Source organism: Orycteropus afer, unplaced genomic scaffold (assembly GCF_000298275.1).
Source record: "Orycteropus afer afer isolate SDZICR_OR568_19922 unplaced genomic scaffold, OryAfe1.0 scaffold00378, whole genome shotgun sequence".
Classification (NCBI taxonomy): domain Eukaryota; kingdom Metazoa; phylum Chordata; class Mammalia; order Tubulidentata; family Orycteropodidae; genus Orycteropus; species Orycteropus afer.
This window is the reverse complement of record NW_006921965.1, coordinates 1,734,159-1,755,980: the sequence shown is the minus strand read 5'-3', so window position 1 is coordinate 1,755,980 and position 21,822 is coordinate 1,734,159. Positions and strand designations below refer to the sequence as shown.

At 39.2% G+C, this 21,822-nt stretch overlaps 1 protein-coding gene across 1 annotated transcript in view; it reads left to right on the top strand.

Annotated features, from left to right (window-relative positions):
* The first annotated feature begins 2,963 nt into the window (after positions 1–2,963).
* Positions 2,964–21,822, top strand: part of LOC103207573 (UDP-glucuronosyltransferase 3A2-like) — a 30,440-nt gene continuing 11,581 nt past the window's right edge. Inside the window, exons 1-3 of the mRNA XM_007953227.1 lie at positions 2,964–3,057; positions 8,778–8,879; positions 18,560–18,674. Of these exons, the coding sequence (XP_007951418.1) occupies positions 2,964–3,057; positions 8,778–8,879; positions 18,560–18,674 (311 nt within the window). The remainder of the gene's footprint in view (positions 3,058–8,777; positions 8,880–18,559; positions 18,675–21,822) is intronic.

Sequence of the window (21,822 nt, the reverse complement as noted above, 5' to 3'; positions counted from 1 at the left end):
CTGTGAAATTTCAGTTTTTCCAGGGCTCAGGGAGTCTTGCCTGCACCTATGCAGTCTAGAATTTGGCCAAAGATTTAAAGGGACTCTTATGCATATTTCTGGATCTCTTTCTCCTTTTAGTTGTCTTCTTGCTGGTACGGTGCCAAACTGTTCTGAACATTAGTCTTTGATTTCCTAATTTTGCAAATTCACTGTTTTCCTGTTTCAGAGTTGCATCTCTACTAAAAGCAACCTGATTTGAGGATAGAGAATGCAAATATAACTTCAGGAGGTAGCTTGCTCTCTCCTCCCCAAGGCTGATCTTACATGGAGGCAGAATAGAAGCAATCTTCAACATGTAGTTGGGGAGACAATGGAAAGCTGCCCAATCCTATTTTCTGATGCTTATTCAGAATTATCCACCACTTATCTATGAGTTAGTTGTATTGTGGTGACTTACAAGTTGCTGTGAGGCTAGATGCTATGCTACTCATATTTCGAATACCAGCAGGGTCACCTATCAGTGAACAGGTTTCAGCAGAGCTTACAGACTAAGACAGACTGAGAGGAAGGATGAGGCCATCCACTTCTAAAAATTTGACCAATGAAACCTTACAAATAGCAGTGAAACACTGTCTGATATTATTGGAAAACTTTATGAATAGCCCTGAAACATTGTCTGATATAGTGCCCAAAGATGAGCTCCTAAGGTTGGAAGTTACTCAAAATATGACTGGGGAAGAACTTCTTCCTCAAAGTAGAGTTGACCTTAAATGATATGCATGGAATAAAGCTTTTGGGACCCTGATTTGCTGATGATACATGACTCAAAATGGAAAGAAACAGCTGCAAGGATCCATTAATAATTGGAAAGTGGAATGTACAAAGTATGCATCTAGGAAAATTGGAAGTTGTCAAAAATGAAATGGAACACATAAAGATCAATAACCTAGGCATTAGTGAGTTCAAATGGACTGATATTGGCCATTTTGAATCATGTGGTCTATCATGTCAGGTATAACAAATTGAAGAGGAATGACATCAGATTCATCATCAAAAAGAATATTTCAAGATCTGTCCTGAGGTACAATGCTGTCAGTGATAGGACAAGAGCCATTTGCCTACAAGAAAGATCAGTTAATACTATTATTATTCAAATTTATGCACATCCATTTGCAAGCCAAAGATGAGAAAATTGGAGATTTTTACTAATTCTGCAGTCTGAAATTGACCAAACATGCAATCAAGTTGGATTGATTATTAGTGGTGATTGGAATGCAAAAGTTGTAAACAAAAAAGAATCATTGGTAGTTGGAAAATGTGGTCTTGGTGATAGAAATCACACCAGAGATCACATGATAGAATTTTGCAAGACAGATGACTTATTCATTGCAAATAGTTTTTTCAACAACATGAATGTGGCTAGACACATTGAACTCACCAGATAAAATATACAGGAATCAGATCAACTATATCTGTGGAAAGAGATGATGGAGAAGATCAATATCAACAATCAAAACAAGGTCAGAAGCAGACTGTGGAACAGACCATCAATTGCTCATGTTTAAGTTCAAGTTGAAGTTGAAGAAGATTAAAACAAGTCGATAAGAACCAAAATACAACCTTGATTATATCCCACCTGAATTTAGAGATAATCTGAAGAATAGATTTGATGCATTGAACACCAGTGATCAAAGACCAAAAGAGTTGTAGAATGACAGCAAGAACATCATACACAAAGAAAGCAAAAAGTCATTAAAGAGACAGGAAAAGATGAAAAAACCAGAATGTATGTCAGAAGAGATCTGAAACTTGTTCTTAAATGTAGAGTAGCTAAAATGAAGGGAAGAAATGACAAGATAAAAGAGCTGAAAAGAAGATTTCAAAGGGCAGCTTGAGAAGACAAAATAGAGTATTATAATGAAATGTGCAAAGATCATCAAAAGAAGATGGAAGGAATACACAAAGTCACTGTACAAAAAAGAATTGGTGGATGTTAAACTATTTCAGGAGGTGGTGTATGATCAAGAACCAATGGTATTGAAGGAAGAAGTCCAAGCTGCACTGAAGGAATTGTTGAAAAACAAGGCTCCAGGAATTGTGGAATACCCAATGAGATGTTTCAATAAACCGATGCAGCACTGGAGGCACTTGCTCATTTATGCCATGAAATTCGGAAGAAAGCTACCTGGACATTTGACTAGAATGATGGATATTTGTGCCCATTCCAAAGAAACAGAATGGATAAATTAAAGAACAATATCAGTAATATCACGTGGAAGTAAAATGTTGCTGAAGATAATTCAAAAGCAGGTGCAGCAGTATATTGATAGGGAACTTCCAGAAATTCAATCTGGATTCAGAAGAGGATTTGGAATAAGGGATATCATTGCTGATGTCAGATTGACCTTAGCTGAAAGCAAAGAATACTGGGAAGATATTTACTTATTATTGACTATGCACAGACTGTGTGGATCATAACAAATTATGGGTAATAATGCAAAGATGGGGAATTCCAGAAAACTTAATTGTGCCTGTGAGGAATCTGTACATAGACCAAAAAGCTGTCATTTGAACAGAACAAAGAGATACTGCATATTTTAATATCATGAAAGGTGTGCATCTGGGTTGTTTTCTTTCATCATACTTTTTCAGTCTGTATGAGGATTGATTGTTTTAGGCAGAGAGGGAAGTCCGTTCCATGGACAGGGCAGGGTTAAGGATTGAGCTGGCTAACTTCTCCTTCCTTCTTTCTGTTGTTTGGAAGGGTGAGACCCAATAGCCAGTGGAGCATGAACTGAGGCAGGAAGGGCAGAAGGGCAGGACGGCAGGAGGGAAGAGAAGAGAGGCTGGATCTGGACTTTTACCCCAGTCCAAATTCGCTGACTCTGCTTCAGGTGCCCTGTCCTGCTCTAGGTCCAGTCTGAGGGCACATGGGATCCCTTTACCAGGAGCAGGGCTTCGTGGCGTCCAAAGCAGTGAGCATGACAGTGCAGAATGCTCTGCTTCTCCTGTGCCTTCTTCTGCGTGGGGCCTTGCTTTCAGAGGCAGCCAAAATCCTGACAGTGTCCTTGGTGGGTGAGTGCTAGCCCAAGGGATTTCAGAGAATCCCATGGCCCTAAACCACGACAGGACTCAGGGGCCCAGAAAAAGCAGAGGGACTCTCCGAGAGGTATCCTGGGCAGGGCTGGTGGCCAGGTGACAGGAGAGAGAGGGCTGCGGTCTGTGAGGCTTGGAGGGGGCTCTACTAGCTGGGTTGGAGAAGATAATTGTGGAGAAAACAGCACTGTCCTTTCCTCCCTCCTTTCCTGCTCAGGAAGTGCTCTCCAAAGCCCTGGGCTGAGGCATTAGAGATCCCACCCTTCGTAGGACCCAGGGCACCTCCTCCAGGGCATCTTGGTGACCAGGAAGGTGCTCCTGGGGCAGCACACATTTTCAGAGCCAAGGTAGAGCAGAGAAGGTATTTTAGGACAAGCAGGAGGGGAGTGTTTATTTCCAAAGAAACCCAGAGAACTGAGGACTGAGGAGAAGCCCAGGATCATCTCCCAGAGTTCCCTTGCCTTTCACTGGGCCTGGAAGTTTCTGAAGGGAGTGTGTCTCTCCTGTATTTTGTGGCTCCAGTTTTATTTCCTTTACTTCTGCTCCTGAGGTAATGGGAAATAAGAGGGAATATGTTTCAGGATGAAGGGATCCTCAAGGAATAGAACTTCCCCCAGACCTTTATTCAACCCACCCTGACAGGATAGTGTCTTCTCTAGATCCCTTTAAGATCATGGAGGATCCCTCTGGGGAACTTAGAGCTGGACAGAGCCTAAGAGTTCATGGAATTTGGCTCCTCCTTCAGTTTTCCTGAGAGGGAAACTGAGGATCAAGGATTTGAAGCTCCTCACAGGAGCCCTCCTTGATGGCACATCTCATGAATTCACTCACATTTTCCTACCCCAAGACCACTTTGTCCACAACTTCCACTCTCAAACTCTTTCCAGTGGGGATTTTTTTTAATCACTAATTATTATTATTATTTTTTTAAACAAACAACACACAAAAAAGAAAACTTTTAAACTCCATTAATAACCATACTACCCCCTTCTCTGATTCTTAGTAGAAATGAAGGAAGAAAGCCTCCTTACATCTTGAGAGTTCACTGTTGCCCTGCCTCAGACTACAATAGGCTGTTGGGGGGCTTTGTGAGGTGCTAAAAGCCCCTCTTTTGCCTCTGGGTGCAGCCTTGTTCACCAAGACCCACAATGAATGGCTGTGTCCAATCTTCCCAGCACCCAGTTCTTATGTGGTTTTAAATGAACAGCAAATGCAGACAGTGAACTATAGGGTGACTTGTAGTTTATATATGCTTTGTTACCCCAGACCACACAAACCTGCATGTAAAATACTGAGTCACTTCTACAGCTACAAAGTTATTAGGACCTTCAGCTTCCAAACAGCCCTGGTGTGATGGACAGTACCCTCTCTTTCCTTACCATCCTAGGATTGTCCTATGATCAGTGATTCTCAGTCTCTCATAGAAATAGTATCCAGTAGACTAACCCTGGAGGAGTCAGCTGCAGGGATCCAGGTGAGAGGAGGGAATCCAGGCCATGCCCCACAAGCAACAAGGTGGGAAAGCGGGAGAAAGGACCAAAAAAGACCAGGAGGACCAGGACAGAAGGGACAGGGGAGATTGGACAGGTTTTGAACAGCTAAGGGAGACAAATTTGTCTGTTGGTTTGTCCTGCTGTGGTGATGTGTTGCTGTGAGTCTTGAGGCTGTGCCACCAGTGTTTCAAACCCAGTGGGGTACACATTGTGCACATGTTTCAGTTTGGCTTGCAGACTGAGACAGACTAGGATGAAGGAAGAGGCCATCCACTTCTCAAAGAATTGGCCAGGTAAAACCTTATGAATAGCAAAGAAACATTGTCTGATACATTATCGCACAACTTTATGAATAGTCCAGAAACATTGTCCAATACAGAGGAGGAGGAGGAGTCACTTAGGTTAGAAGGCTCCCAAAATAGGACTGGGAAAGAGCTGCATCATCAGAGTAAAACCAGCCTTACTCATATGGATAAGGTAAAGCTTTTGAGACCTTCATTTGCTGACATGGCACCACTCAGATTGAGGAGAAACAGCTGCAAACATTCATTAACAATTGGAACATGGAATGTATGAAGTATGAATCCAGAAAAATTGGAAGTTGTCAAAAATGAAATGGAATACATAAAGAATGATATCCTAGGCATTAGTGAGCTGAAATGGATGGGTTTTGGCCATTTTGAATCAGATAACCATATGATCTACTATGCCAGGAAAGATAATTTGAAGAGGAATGGCATGACATTCATCATCACAAAAGACGTTTCAAGATCTGTCCTGAAGTACAATGCTGTCAGTGATAAGATAAGATCCATACGCCTACAAAAACACTAGTTAATACAACTATTATTCAAATTTATGCCCCAACCACCAAAGCCAAAGATGAGGAAATTGAAGATTTTTATCAACTTCTGCAGTATGAAATTGACCGGACATGCAATCAAGGTGTGTTAATTATCACTGTTGACTGAAATGCCAAAGTTGGACACAAAGAAGAATCACCAGTAGTTGGAAAGTTTGGCCAAAATTTGGTGACAGAAATAATGGTGGAAATTGCATGGTATAATTTTGCAAAACCAACAACTTATTGCAACTTTCATTGCAAATACCTTTTTTCAACAACACAAACAACAGCTATACATGTGGACTTCACCAGATGGAACACACAGGAATCAGATTGACTACATCTGTGGCCAAGAGGCAATGGAAAAGCTTAATATCTTCAGCCAAACCCAGGCCAGAAGCTGATTGTGGAACAGACCATCAACTGCTCGTATGCAAATTCAACTTGAAGTTAAAGACAATTACAACAAGTCCCTGAGAACCAAAATTTGATCTTGAATATATTCCTTCTGAATTTAGAGATCATCTAAAGAACAGATTTGATGCATTGAACACCAACGACTGAAAACCAGAAGAACTGTGAGATGACATCAAGAGCATCATCAATGAAGAAAGCAAGAGGTCATTAAAAAGACAAGAAAAGAAGAGAAGACGAAAATGGATGTCAGAAGAGACTCTGAAACTTGCCCTTGAGTGGAGAGTAGCTAAAGCAAATGGAAGAAATGATAAGCTAGAAGAGCTGAACCAAAGATTTCATAGAGCAGCTCGAGCAGACAAAAACAATTACTATAATGAAATGTACAAAGACTTGGAGTTAGAAAACCAAAAGGGAAGAACATGCCTAACATTTTTCAAGCTGAGAGAATTGAGGAAAAACTTTAACCCTCGAGTTGCAATATTGAAAGATTCTATGGGCAAAGTATTGAATGAGGCAGGAAACATCAAAAGAAGATGGAAAGAATAGAGAGTCACTGTACCAAAAAGAACTGGACAATCTTCATCCATTTCAAGAGGTGGCATATAATCTAGAACCAATGGTATTGAAGGAGGAAGTTGAAGCTGCAGTGAAGGAATTGGAGAAGAACGGGGCTCCAGGAATTGACAGAATACTCACTGAGATATTTCGACAAATAGATGCTCCACTGGAGGCACTCGCTCGGTTATGCCAAGAGATTTGGAAGACAGTTACCTGGCCAACTGACTGGAAGAGATCTATATTTGTATCATTTCAAAGAAAGGTAATCCCACCGAATGTGGAAATTATCAAACAATATCGTTAATATTGCAAACAAGTAAGATCTTACTGAAGTTAATTCAAAGATGGTTGAAGTGTATATTGACAGAGAACTTCCAGAGGTACAAGCTGGATTCAGAAGAGTATGTGGAATAAAGGATATCATAGCTGCTGTCAGATGGATCTTGGCTCAAGGCAAAGAATACCAGAAAGATATTTACTTGTGTTTTATTGACTATGCAAAGGCATTTGATTGTGTGGATCATGACAAATTGTGGATAACATTGAGAAGAATGGGAATTGAACACTTGATTGTACTCATGAGAAACTTGTACATTGACCAGGAGGCTGTCATTTGAACAGAACAAGGGGACACTGCATGGTTTAAAATCAAGAAGAGAGTGTGTCAGGGTTGTGTTCTTTCACCATACTTATTCAATGTGTATGCTGAGCAAATAATCTGAGAAGGTGGACTATATGAAGAAAAACATGACATCAGGATTGGAGGAAGAATCATTAACAACCTGCAATATGCTGATGAAACAACTTTGCTTGCTGAAAGTGAGGATGACTTGAGGCACTTACTGATGAAGATTGAAGAATCCAGTTTGCAGTATGGATTACACCTCAATGTAAAGAAAACAAAAATCCTCACAACTGGACCAATAAGCAGAATCATGATAAATGGAGAAAAGGTTGAGGTTGTCAAGGAATTCACATTGCTTGGTTCTACAATCATTGAGAATGGAAGCAGAAGTCAGGACATTAGATGATGTATAGCACTGGGCAAGTTGGCTGCAAAGGAACTCTTTCAAATGCTGAGGAGCAAGAATGTCTCCTTGAGGACTAATGTGTACTTGACACAAGCCATGATATTTTCAATCGCCTCATATGAATGTAGAGCTGGACAATGACTAAGGAAGACCAAAGAAGAATTCATGCTTTTGAAATGTAGTGTTAGTGAAGAATTCTGAAAGTACCATGGATTACTAAAAGAACTAACAGATCTGTTCTGGAGGAAGTGCAGCCAAAATGCTCCTTGGAAGAGAGAATGGCCAGACTTTGTCTGATCTACTTTGGTCATGTTGTCAGAAGGGACCATTCCCTGGAGAAGGATGTCATGCTTGGTATGGTGGAGGGTCGACCAAAGAGGGGAAGGCCTTCAACGAGATGGATTGACACGGTGAATTAGACGATGAGCTCAAGTACAGCAAGGATCATGGAACTGGCATGGGATCAGGTGGTGTTCCGTTCTGCTGTGCATGGGGTCGCTATGAGTTGGAAATGACTTAACAGCACCTAACTACAGACTAACTCTATGTTCCACTGTTTTCCTGTTGTATCTTAATTCTAAGCTGAGCAAAACTCAGGCTCAAATGCAGATACTTCCTGCCAAATACATTTGAGTGCTAAGAATTTTGCCTTTAATTTGTGGCTGTACCTCTTTCTCCATAAATGAGCTCTAGCCATGCAGTGGATAAAGCATTCTGCTGCTGACTAAAAGGTCAGTGGTTTGAATCTACAAGCCACTCCATGGAAGAAAAATGATACAATTTGCTTCCATAAAGAGTTAAAACCTTGGAAACCCTATGAGGCTGTTCTACTCTGTCCTGTAGGGTCACTGTGAGTTAGAGTTGACTTGATGGCAGGGGCAGTGGGTTATGGTAGCATAAATTTCCAAGTAGAAGGTCTCAATAATAGTTCTGATGGATTGTCTATTAAAAACCATTCACACTCACAATTCCAGCACCATGCCAAATTTCCACCCTGATGTTATTTCTTTAAGGCAGAGTGTCTCCATCAGGCCCTTGGCAGCATGCCCTTCAGAATGAGGAATTCCTTAAGATCTCAGCACAGAGAGGCTCATCACATTTTTGTGGACACCTTGGGTTCCAAGACAGAACTTTTCAGTGGAAGATTGTAACAACACAAGATTTAGGGAGCCCATCTCTTGAGTGTCTGTGCCAAGAGGGTTACCAGAGGAAGATGGAAGGACTGATGAAGATTTACTTCATCTGCTCTCCACCACTTTCCCTGTTTTACTTCCTTTCCTCTTCTGGATTTCTCCCCATCACTTCCAGACTCTCTATGCTTATATTCACAAAAGTGAAGTTGTACATTTTTCCTAGGTGGAAGCCATTATCTACTGATGGACCAAGTGTCTCAGATTCTTCAAGATCATGGTCATAATGTGACATTGTTTCAACAGGAAGGACTTAGTTTGATTCCAGGTATCTCTTCTTACTAATTCCTAGATTATTTTATCCCAGACAAGAAGAACAATACTTTCCATATGGTAGAACTTAGCAAAAATGTTTTGTTAAATATAATTGGGCTGCAAGAGTGAGAAAAGTGTCTGTGTGTCCACACGTATGTGTGTGTGTGTAGTGTTAGGTGACTTAATAGGCTTTGTTGACATGGTTTCCACACTCCATATCTCCTTATTAGTTCTTCTTACCTGGATGTCAGTTACACACCAGGGTCCTTTCCATACATTATTTCATATCATTTTGATAAATATTACTTCATTATGTTGAAGTAATATTTGAATATATTGTAAGTGATATTAAAACATAGCAGTGATCATTAAGATGGTATAGGACTTAGCATCATTATGTTCTGTTGTGTAAAAGGTTGCCTTGGGTCAGAGACAACTTGATGGCAAATAGCAACAACAATGTTTATAAATCTATTGAATAGAAGTGTTCAGCCATATTTATACTTCTGATCAAGCTTCTGATATGTAATGTCATTAATAATACATGAAAATAAAATTTTTCTGAAGATAATTATGAAATAGTTGTAGTAGTATATTGACAGGGAACTTCCAGAAATGCAGCATGGATACAGAAGAGGACATGGAACAAGGGACATCATTGCTGATTTTCAATTGATTGTGCCTAAAGTAAAGAATACCAGAAAGATGTTTACTTATTTATTTATTTATTTTTGACTATGCAAAGGCATTTGACTGTGTGGATCATTACAAATTAAGGATAACATTGAGAAGAATGGGAATTCCAGAACACTTACTTGTGGTCATTAGGAACCTGTACATAGACCAGGAGGCTGTCATTTGAACAGAAGAAGGAGATACTTCATGGTTCAAAATTAGGAAGGGCATGAGTCAGGGTTGTATCTTTTCACCATACTTAATCTGTGTCCTGTGCAAACAATTCTAGAAGTTGGACTATATGAGGAAGAATGTGGCATCATGATTGGAGAAAGGCCCATTAACAACCTGCAATATGCAGATGACAGAAAGAAAGATGACTTGAAGCACTTACTGATGAAGATCAAAGACTACAGTTTGCAATACGGATTACATCTCAACATAAAGGAAACAAAAATCCTCACAACTTGACCAATAGACAACATCATAATAAATGAAGAAAAGATTGAAGTTGTCAGAGATTTCATTTTACTTGTATATATAGTCAACACCCAAGGATACAGCAGTCAAGAAATAAGACTTATTACTTAAGTCTTAAGAAATAAGACTTATTACTTAAGTCTTAAGAAATAAGACTTATTTCTTAAGTCTTAAGAAATAAGACTTATAATAAATCTTATTACACTGTGAAAATCTACTGTAAAAGACCTCTTTAAAGTGTTAAGATGCAAAGATATCACTTTGAAGACTAAGATTTAGTCTTCCCAGCCATGATATTTTAAATCACTTCATATGCACATGACAACTGGACTATGAATAAGGAAGATGAAGGAAGAGCCAATGCCTTTGAATTGTGGTATTGGTGAAGAATACTGAGTATACCATGGACTGTCAGAAGAACAAAACAATCTATCCTGGAAGAAGTGCAGCCAGAATGCTCCTTGGAAGCAAGAATGGCCAGACTTCAATCTCATCTCATTTGGTCAAAGATTGTGGGGATGGCACAAGACAGGGCAGAGTTTTGTTCTGTTATACGTAGGCTTGCTATGAGTCAGAGCTGACTGGAGGCACCTAACACCAACGACAATATGTAAGGATCACTTCTTCTCCTGCCACATAAGTTGCTTTTTCCTTCCTTTATGAGACCTGAATTTAAGAAGGCTTTCACAAGTCCTTCATTTATGCAGCTAAGTTCTGAATCTCTCATTGAACAATTCTTAAAAACTCCGTGGCTGCCTATATGCAAAGTGGTATTGGAAGAAGTTCTTAACTGAGTCATCATATCCAAATTTTCTTTTTTTAACTAATATGATATCATAACTCTCATCAACTCTTTGCTTTTGAAACACAAGAAAACAGATGGCCAGAGGACTTAAATGATTTGTTCAAGGTCACATGGCAGGTTAATAATAGAATCATGTGAATCTGGGACTTTAATCTCTGGGTTACTCAATCTGAGTCTGTGGCTGAAGCTTTGATCAAAAAAAAAAAAAAAATAGAAAAGTTAAACATCTTTGAGGAAGAAAAGCTTGAGCAATTATTAAACTCTGAAATTTAGGCTTTGTTATTCTTCAAACTGTTTTAGAATAGTTTTCATGAATAAGGGCAGCTGAAGAAGAATTGATGCCTTTGAATTGTGGTGTTGGCAAGGAATATTGAATATACACCATCGATTGCCACAAGAATGAAGAAATATGTCTTGGAATGAGGCTGGCCAGAATTCTCCTTAGAAGACAGGATGGTGAGGCTTTGTCTCACATACTTTGGATATGTTATCAGGAGGAAGCATTCTGAGCTGAAGACTAGAATCTAGAGATGTTTCTCTGTGCAGCTCTGTCCTCTGTCTTGATTATTCTGCTTTGTGAATTCTTTCTTGGTTTCCCTGAAATTGATCTCAGTCTGCTCAATTCAGCGGTACTGCTGGACCAGATTTGGGTGCCCAATTTCACGAGATACACCCTGAAAATTCTCTCCATCCAGTCATGAATGTCCTAAACTGCCTGGTGTCCAAAGCTGTAAAACTATCTCCCTCCCCTCCATATATTTGATCTGTTGATATTGTTTTAGTTGTTTAGAGTGGGAAGGTAAATGTGGTTCCTGTTACTTTGTCATGATTACTAATTCTTTACCCTTATTTCTTTAAAACAATCTTACTGAGGTATATTTCAGTAAGAAATAAGTAAGAAATATAAAGTGAGTTATATACAAAAAAAAAAGACTATTTAAAATGCATAATTTTATAATTGTTGGCATATATATATACATCTGTGATTTAATCAATGGAATCAAGATGGTAAATGGATCCATCAATCACCCCAGGAGTTCCCTTGAACCTGTTTGTAATTCCACCCTCTTGTCCTTCTCACCTCCCGAGCCCTATTGTTTGGGAATCAATAATGAGTCAGTCTATATTACTTTGCATTTCCTACAGTCTGTATAAATGGAGTTCAAAGTTATGCACTCTTTGACTTCTTTTATTTGTATAATTATTTTGAGATTTATTCATGTTGTTTCCTTTACCAATAATGCATTCATTTTCATTGATTAGTAGCATTCTATTAGGTCCCTGGGCGGCACAAATGGTTTCACTCCCTACTAAGCTGAAGGATGATGGTTCAAACCATTGAGTGGCACTGGGAAAGGCCTGGTGATCTGCTTTCGTAAAGATTGTAGCCAAGAAGACCCTATGAAACAGTTCTACTCTATAACATATGGAGTTGCAATGAGTTGGAATTAGCAATGGGTGGGTAGTATTCTATTATTTTTCTGGTATTTAGTATTCTATCAGTCTCTTAGTTTCCTAGGGCTGCCATAATGAAATACTTCAAAGCAGGCAGCTCTAAAGAACAGAAATTTACTTTCCCACAATTGCGATACTAAAAGCCAATATTAATGGTGTTGGCAGGACTGTAATCTCTGTGTATTCATTCTAGGGGAGATTTTTCTGGCTCCTCATTGCCCTGGGCATTTCTTGGTGTTCTGTGGACTATAAGCCTATATTCACCTAACATTTGTCTTTCTCCATGTGACTGTCTCTGTATCTGTTCTCCACTTTCATAAGACAACACTCTGGGATTATGACATACCCTACTCTGTTATGACCTTATAGTGATAATAGTGTCACATGGAGGTGAGAGCTTGACAGTAAATGAGGAAGGCCGAAGAAGAGTTGATGCTTTTGAATTGTGGTGTTGTGAAGAAGAGAGAAAATATCATGGGCTGCCAGAAGAATGAACACATGTGTCTTGGAGAAAGTACAGCCTGAATGGGTTTTGTCTATAAGTACTGTATCAGATATATGCCTTGTAAATATTTTCTCCCAGGCTATGACTTCCTCTTTCATTTTCTTAAAAGTGGCTTTTGAAGAGCAAAGGTTTAATTCTGATGAAATCCATTTCCATGCTTTTTCTTTTTGTATAGAAATGAGCATATGATTTTTCTTCTTTCTGTAAATGTGATATATTAGATTGATTGATTTTCAAATGTAAATTCAACATTTCCTCATATTCCTGGTAGAAACACCACTTGGCCATGATATTTATAATTTTTATATAGTTTCAGTTCAGTTTGACTTGTTTTAATACTTTGCATTTATGTTCATAAACTATAACCAAACCAAACCAAATTCACAGCAATAGGTTTTATTCTGACTTATAGCGACCCCATAAGACAGAATAGAAAAGCCCCATAGGGTTTCCAAGACTATAAATCTTTATAGAAGCAGACTGTCGCATCTTTCTCTTACAGAGCAGCTTGTGGGTTTGGATCATTAAGCTAAATGACTTAATTACTGCATAACCAGAGCTCCTTTCATATAGGATGTGGTTCTATGATTTTCCTATTAATTTTTTTTCTCTAGCCTTGGTATCAAGGTAATGTTGCCCTCATAGAATGGATTGGGAAGTGTTCCCTTCTCTTTGCTTCTCTGAAAGAGGTTGTGTAGAATTTGTTAGTTCTTCTCAAATTGTTTGAACACTCTGAAGGGGCAGAATTGATCCCCACCCCAAATTTAATGAAAGTGTCGAGATTGATGATCACACATACACAGAAGAAGTGATGATATTGTTCATTGCTCTCAAAATAAGAAGCTCTATGGGGGACAGAAGGGCAGCTCCTAAGCAGGTCTAAAAACTACTTGGAATAACAGGGAAAGGAGAGTGATTTAGGACTTTTATGGTAGTGAGTGAGGCTAGTGTGAAGGTTGTTTCTCCAAGTGACTTGGCCGTCCTGTTGGCACTAAAGGAGGGTGCACCTTTCTTATCAGTTGACCAGATATAGGGAAGGAGAAGGGAAAGGAGTGGGGCTTAAAAGCTCTTAGCAACTAAATATCAAAAATAGAGTCAGACTTCATTGCAATTCTCCCCTGATGCTTGACTGATGACTGGAATGTGCCATGTGTCCTTCAATTGGATTTGAACTTATTTAAGTAAGTCATTATGATAGTTATATGGCACTTACTACTTTATAGCCTAAAGCCAATAAAGAGGTAAAATTTCATTGAGCATCTAGTTCAAAAGCCCGGGATTGTGTATTTTGAGGAATGAAATTTCTGTCTGGTCACTGCCCATACTGTCTGCACCTCTGAGGAGAATCAAGAGTGTCTTGGTGAGACTGTGAACTATAAGTTTCATATGCATAGAGACATATATAATGTCTTTCTCTTTTTGTTAATTATTGGATATACTGTGGTGGGGGTGGGATACCCTTTAAGTTGTTCATATTTAAAACTTTCTTCCTCCAGAAAGTTCCAAATCAGTATCTTCAGGGTTAACGGCTTCCTCTGTGGTTGAGGGTTCTAAGCTAAAATTAGGTTTGAATTATCCCTTGGCTGTGCCATGGAATGCCTTGAGTGCCCCTCCCACCCACCCCATAATCTCATGAATCAGAATTTGTTTTAGCTATAATGTCATTAGCAGCAGCAACAGAACCAAAGGCATTTGGTAGCATTCTAGTGTACCACCTGCTTTTAGGAGTTTGAAACTCACCTCAGCATGCCACATAGTGGCTGTGCTCTTACCACCTAATAGGCCCATATATTGCACAGAGTGTTAGTCTTTCCCATGAGTGTTCTGTAAAGTGGGGCTAATGTCTAGTTGAGATAGGGAAGCAGTGGCCACAGGGTAAGATCATTCCCCCATGGCAGCATCAGTCACAACTTATAGTGGATTAGAGATACAATTAGAGATATACAGACAAACCTGGGCTGAGAACACAACACAGAACCAGATCTCATACTCCTATCTCTAAATTATGATTACTGAAACTTCTGGCTTAGATTTGTTAAATATTTAACCTCAGCTTTTTAGGATTAAGCCAATGGAAGAAGCTGGACAATATGAACAGGGACATGGTATCAGGATTGGAGGAAGAATCATTAACAACCTGTGATACATAAGACACAACCTTGCTTGCTGAAAGTGAAGAGGACTTGAAGCACTTACTGATGAAGATCAAAGACTGGTCTTCAGTATGGATTACACCTTAACATAAAACAAAAATCCTCACAACTGGACCTATAAGCAGCATCACAATAAATGGAGATGACACTGACATTGCTAATGATTTCATTTTCTTGGATCTACAGTCAACACCCATGGAAGCTGTTGTCAGGAAATCAGATATCATATTGTACCAGAAAAATCTGCTGCAAAAGACCTTTTTTAAGTGTTTAGAAGTAAAGACATCACTTTGAAGACTAAGGTGCACCTAGCCCAAGCCATGGTATTTTTCAGTCATCTCATATGCATGTGAAAGCTGGACAATGAATAAGAAAGACAGAAGAAGAACTGATGCATTTGGACTATGGTATTGGCAAAGAATACTGAAAATACCATGAACTGCCAGAAGAACAAACAAATCTGTCCGGGAAGAAGTGCAACAGGAATGCTCCTGGAAGTGAAAATGGCCAGACTTCTCACCTACTTTGGTCATGTTGCCAGAAGGATATCCCTGGAGGATATCATGCTTGATAAAGTAGAGAGTTAGTGAAAAAAAGGAAGACACTCAAAAAGATGGATCAACAGAATGGCTACAACAATGGGATCAGGTATAGCAAGGATTGTGAGGATGGTGCAGGACCAGGTGGTGTTTCATTTTGTTGTATATAAGGTCTCTACGAGTCGGAGCTGACTTGACAGCACCTAACAACAACAATTAATGGCACTAAGCTTGTTAGTGGGCAACAGTTGAAATATTTGCTCACCAGTAGGTAGTAGTAGCTCCAGTGAGGAGGCCAAGCCAAGAGAATAAGACCCTTAGTAGTGGTGGTCATTATCTAGACATCATCTCACTATGTCAATTGTCTTGTACTTGCCTTTGGGGGAATGGGATCAGCTTTTCACCCAAAATGTGTTTCTGAAGTCAAAACTAGTGGTGGCACACATTCATCGAGATGGTATAAAAACATTTAATAGTCATATAATGAGGCTTTTGGAAACAATAGTGCAGGCTCCTAAGAAGATATGATGGAGAGGTGACTGGCTTGAGTGCTTATTGAGGCTTTCACTTGGGATAGAGTGAAGTTTCCCCTACATGGACCTGGATATGATGTGAAATTCATGCCAGCAGCAAAGGAGAGAGCGGCCAGTTTCTGATCAGTTTGCTCTGCCGAGGCAGAGAAAGGAAGAAGAAGGTGGTACTTGAAAGCTATCTCCAGTCAAACTTACAGAAATGGAATCTTTATTGCTATTGTTGTTAGGTGCTGTCGAGTTGACTCCAACTCATACTGACCCTATGTACAACAGAACATACCTTGTTTGCTGAAAGTGCACAGGACTTGAAGCACTTACTAATGAAGATCAAAGACTACAGCCTTCAGGGTTGATAACACTTCAACATAAAAGAAATAAAAATCCTGACAATTAAGGATAAGAACCTTATAAGAAACATAATTTTAAATGGAGAAAAGATTGAAGTGGTCAAGATTTTATTTGAAGCCACAATCAACACCCATGGAAGCAGCAGTCAAGAAGTCAAACGATGTATTGCATTGGACAAATCTGATGCAAAAGATTTCTTTAAAGTGTTAAAAAGCAAAAATATCACATTGAAGACAAAGGTCCACCTGACCCAAGCCATGGTATTTTTCATTGCCTCATATACATGCAAAAGCTGGACAATGCATTAGGAATACAGAGGAAGAATTGATGCATTTGAATTATGGTTTTGGTGAAGAATATTGAATTAACCATGGATTGCCAGAAGAATGGACAATTCTATCTTGGATGAAGTACAGCCAGAATGCTCCTTAGAAGTCAGGATGCTGAGACTTTGCTGCGTATACACTTGACATGTTAGAAGGGACCATTCCTTGGAGTATGACATCATACTTGGTAAAGTAAAGGGTCAGCAAAAAGAGGAATACCCTCATTGAGGTGGATTGACACAGTGGCTGCAACAATGGGCTCATTCATTGCACTGATAGTGAGAATGGCGCAGGAGTGGACAGTGTAACAGTTTGGTATGAATGGGGCTGCTGTTGTTGGAAGTGAATTCACAGCACCTAATAATAAAAGCAACAATTTTGGAGTACCTGAGTGGTGCAAACGGTTAACGCTTTTGCTGCAAATCAAATGCTTGGAGGTTTGAGTCCATCCAGGGATGCCTAGGAATAAAGGCCTAGAGATCTACTTCCAAAAAAATCACCCTTGAAAAACTCCATGGTTGCTTGGAAGCAGCCATCCAAGGCACATGAATGGTCTCTATTTACCTGGGGTAACAGAGGAAGGAGAGTTTGGAATAGTAGGAGGAAATGGATGTGCTGCTAATGGCCTCTATGAACAACTTCCTCCTGTGCCCTGAGGCCAGAACACTTGGTGGTGTCTGGCTACTATTACTGAACATTTTGATCAAAGATGCTACAGAAGAATTCTGGTCAAATAGGCAAAAATGCAAACCATAATTTAAAATTTCATGGAATCTAGACTTTTTGGAGACATGGAGAGTAAATGAACCCTTGAACCTATTACCCTGCGATGGTCTTTAAACCTTAAAACAAAAATATACCTTGAAGTCTTCCGAAAACAAAACAAAACAAAACAAATATTAGCTTAACTTAACAAGTAAAGAATGTCTGCCTTAAGTATTATGATTTCTAAAGGTCTGTCTGTATAGGATTAAGTTGGCAACCATGACTTGAAAGATTAGATAGGCTCCTTAGGGGGAATGTAATGGAAAATGAACTCAAAAAAGGAAGGTGAGAATGGTGGCACAACCTGAAGAGTATGATCAATGTCACTGACTTGCACATGTAGAAACTGGGAAATCGGTGTATGTTCTCAACAAGCACAATAACAAAATGAATTATATTTTATGTCAAAAGGAAAACTCTATGGAGGATTGTTCTACTCTGACAATCACGGTGTCGCGGTGAGTCATAGTGGACTCAAGGGCAACTGGTAGTAGTAATGGAGGAGAAGCCAAGCTGGTATGCTTGTGATGCAGGAGATTAACATTTTTAATTTAGGCTTTCGGTAATTCTTGACTGAAAAACCTATTTACATGCATCACATTAGAAAATAAAAACTAGTTTTTCTAAGGCAGAAACTGCGTGGGCTCTGGAGTTAAATAAGCATGCATTTGAATACAATCGTTGCCACTCACTATGTGTGTAATCTTGACAAATGTTCTTAAACTCAATATGCCTCTGTTTTCTCAACAATAAATTTGGAGGAATGGCTATACCTTTAAATGAAAGCTATAAATGTACACTTTTATAAATTTAAACTGAATAAAAGTACTGGAACAAGTGTAAGGTTCTCAGTAAATCTTATCAGTTCATATAATTGCATTAGAGAGTGAATCCACAAAATTTGCATTTGCAATGGATATGAATATACAGGAGCTAAAGGGTGAACTATGGTAGGCAGATATTTCCCCCTCAATGTCCATATTCAAATGTCTGTAACCAAAACAAAGCAAAACAGTAATCTTTTTTAAAAAATAGAAAATTTATTAGAATAGACAAACTTGGGTGTCATTATGCTACTCAACTTTTTTCCTTCTCTGGTGCTCTCTTAGATTTGAAAGAGGAAAAAAAAACATACCAAGTTATCCATTGGCTTCCACCTGAAGATTATAGAAAAGAATTTATGAAGCATTTTAATTCCTTTGTAGAAGAAGTTTTGCATGGCAGGTAATTTTATTTTATTCTTTGAACCAAAGAGTCACTATTTTAGTGATGCAAATGGATGGATGGATTTTTGCAGTGAGGATAAATGAAAGTAACAGATGGATATTGATGGATGGATGGACAGATGAGTAGACAAGTGTTGCATTCCCAAACGTCTAGTCTAGTCACTAGAGATTCTCCAGTAGTCCAAGTACTTACCTCTTCTGCTATAAGGATGAATAAATTTCTGCAGAAATTGGGGTGTTGTTCCCTCTGGGCCTTTCTTGCAACACTGTGCCTACATTTTTTGTCTATAATCTTCCTAGCACAGAACCAAGCAGGCACTTCAACTCATTCTTGGTGGGGAAATTAGAGAATATTTTTTATCCACTTACATCTCACTCTCTTTTCTCGCATTAATTCATTAATAAAAACAAAACAAAACAAAACAAAATAGACTCACTGCCATCAATTAGATTTTGACTCATAGCAACGACTCCTTGGGTTTCCGAGGCGGTATCACTATGGAAATAGATTGTCCAATTTTCCTTCTGAGGAGTGGCTGGTGTGTTTGATCAAATGCCTTAGGCACTACGCCATCAGAGCTCCCTTAATTCATTAATGGAGGTGGAAAAATGGTGTAGGGCATTGTTGTCTGACCTTCTCCAACTTTATAAGGAAGAGAGAGAATCACTATCAACCTAAAACTGATTCTTATAAGGTGGGGGTCGGACATGCAACTATCCTCCAAACTTTCTACCAATTTTGCCACCAACTGTCCCTCCCATGGCCTTTTCTATTTCTCTGCTTGGTTCAATAATTCATTGCAATGGTCACACAGACCTCACACAAAATACTTACAATTATGGGATTTATTAGGGAACTGATTATAATTCAGCATGAAAAATAAATCAGAATACTGTTCTTTAATCAGGACAACTTTCTTTCAGCCATGCTACACATATGCTTCTTTGTCTCTGCCTCTGCCCAGCTCAGGTCACTGTTACATATTTCTTTTAGCTTTGTTGAATAGGTTTCCAGAGAGGAACCCCATTCTGTCAGTAAGCCTCCTTCCCGAAGCTACTCAGTTTTCTTGCTCCGTGGGCCAGGAAGCCTGCCACTCTGTCTTGTGTGATGGTGTCTTGGTTCTGTTCATTCTGCTACCTCTGCTGCCACCATCTCTCTGCTGTCTCAGCACAGGGATCTTGGGTCCAATGATGCACTCCATTCCCAGCTCTTCTCTCTTGATGGCAGTGAGTTTTCCTCCTTTGGAATGGCTCATTTTAACCCTAATGTGATGGCATAAAACCCACATCGTGGTTTCATACACATTATATACATGGTCCTACACCTACAAGCCAAACAAGTCCAGGAACTGACTATGAAACAGACCATTAACTGCTCATATGCAAGTTCAACTTGAAGCTGAAGGCAATTAAAACAAGTCCATGAGAGCCAAAACATGACCTTAATTATATACCACCTGAATTTAGAGATCATCTAAAGAATAGATTTGACACATTGAACACCAATGACCAAAAACCAGAGGAATTGTGGGATGATATCAAGAACATCATCCATGAAGAAAGCAAAAAGTCATTAAAAAGACAGGAAAGGAAGAAAAGACCAAAATGGATGTCAGAAGAGATTTTGAAACTTGCTCTTGAATGCAGAGTAGTTAAAGCAAATAGAAGAAATGACAAAATAAAAGAGCTAAAGAGAAGATTTCGAAGAGCAGCTTGAGAAGACAAAGCCAATTGTTATAATGAAATATGCAAAGACTAGGAGTTAGAAAAGCAAAAGGTAAGAGACACTCAAGATTTCTCAAGCTGAAAGAACCAAAGAAAAAAATTTAAGCCTCAGGTTGCAATATTGAAAGATTCTATGGACAAATTTTTTAATGACTCAGGAAACATCAAGAGAAGATGGAAAGAATACACAGAGTCACTGTACCAAAAAGAATTGGCTGATATTCACCCATTTCAGTAGGTGGGATATAATAAAAAACTAATGTACTGAAGGAAGATGTCAAAGCTTCACTGAAGAAATTGGTGTAAAACAAGGCTCCAGGAATTGATGGAATACCCATTGAGATATTCAACAAATGAATGCCGTGCTGGAGACACTCCCTTGTCCTTGACAAGAAATTTGGAAGACAGCTACCTGGCCAACTGACTGGAAGAGATCCATATTTGTGCCCATTCTAAAGAAAGGTGATCCCACAGAATGTGGAAATTATAGAAAAATAAAAATTGAAGTTGTTAAACATATATTACTGGGTTCCACAGCCAGCACCAATGGAAGCAGCAATCAAGGCATCAGACAACATATTGCATTGGGAAAATCTGTTGCAAAAGATGGAACAGAATCAAAAGTCCAGATATAGACCCATCCATCCATTTGATCTTTGACAAAGGTCCAAAACCCATTAAATGGAGAAGAGACAGACTCTTTAACAAATGATGCTGGCAAAACTGCATATCCATCTGTAGAAAAATGAAACAAGGCCCATACTTCACCCCATACAGAAAAACATATCAAGCTGGATCAAAGACTTAAATGTAAAACTCAAAACTATAAAATTCATCAAAGATAATACAGGGGCAAATCTGGGAGCCCCAATTTATGGCATAAATAGACTATCAAGCACAACCCAGAATGTGCAGGAGATAGAAGAGAAGCTAGATGACCGGGACCTTTTAAAAATTAAATTATTGTGAGCATCGAAAGATTTCATCAAAAAGGTAAAAAGAGAACCTATGGACTGGGAGAAAATATTTGCCTATGACATATCAGATAAAGGAGTTATCTCCAAAATCTATAGAAAACTTCAACATCTCAACACCAAAAAGACAAATAACCCAATTCACAAATGGGCAAAAGTCTTGAACAGACACTTCACCAAAGAAGATATACAGGCTGCCAACAAACACACGAGAAATTGCTTGTGATCATTAATCGTTGTTGTTGTTGTTATGTGCCATCGAGTAGGACCCGACTCATAGCGACCCCTCCATGGGTTTCCGAGGTAGTATCACTACGGAAGTAGATTGCCCCATCTTCCTTCTGAGGAGCGGCTGGTGGGTTTGAACCGCCAGCCTTCTGGTTAGCAGTCAAGTGCCTTAGCCACTATGCTACCAGAGCTCCCTCATTAATCATTAGAGAGATGCAA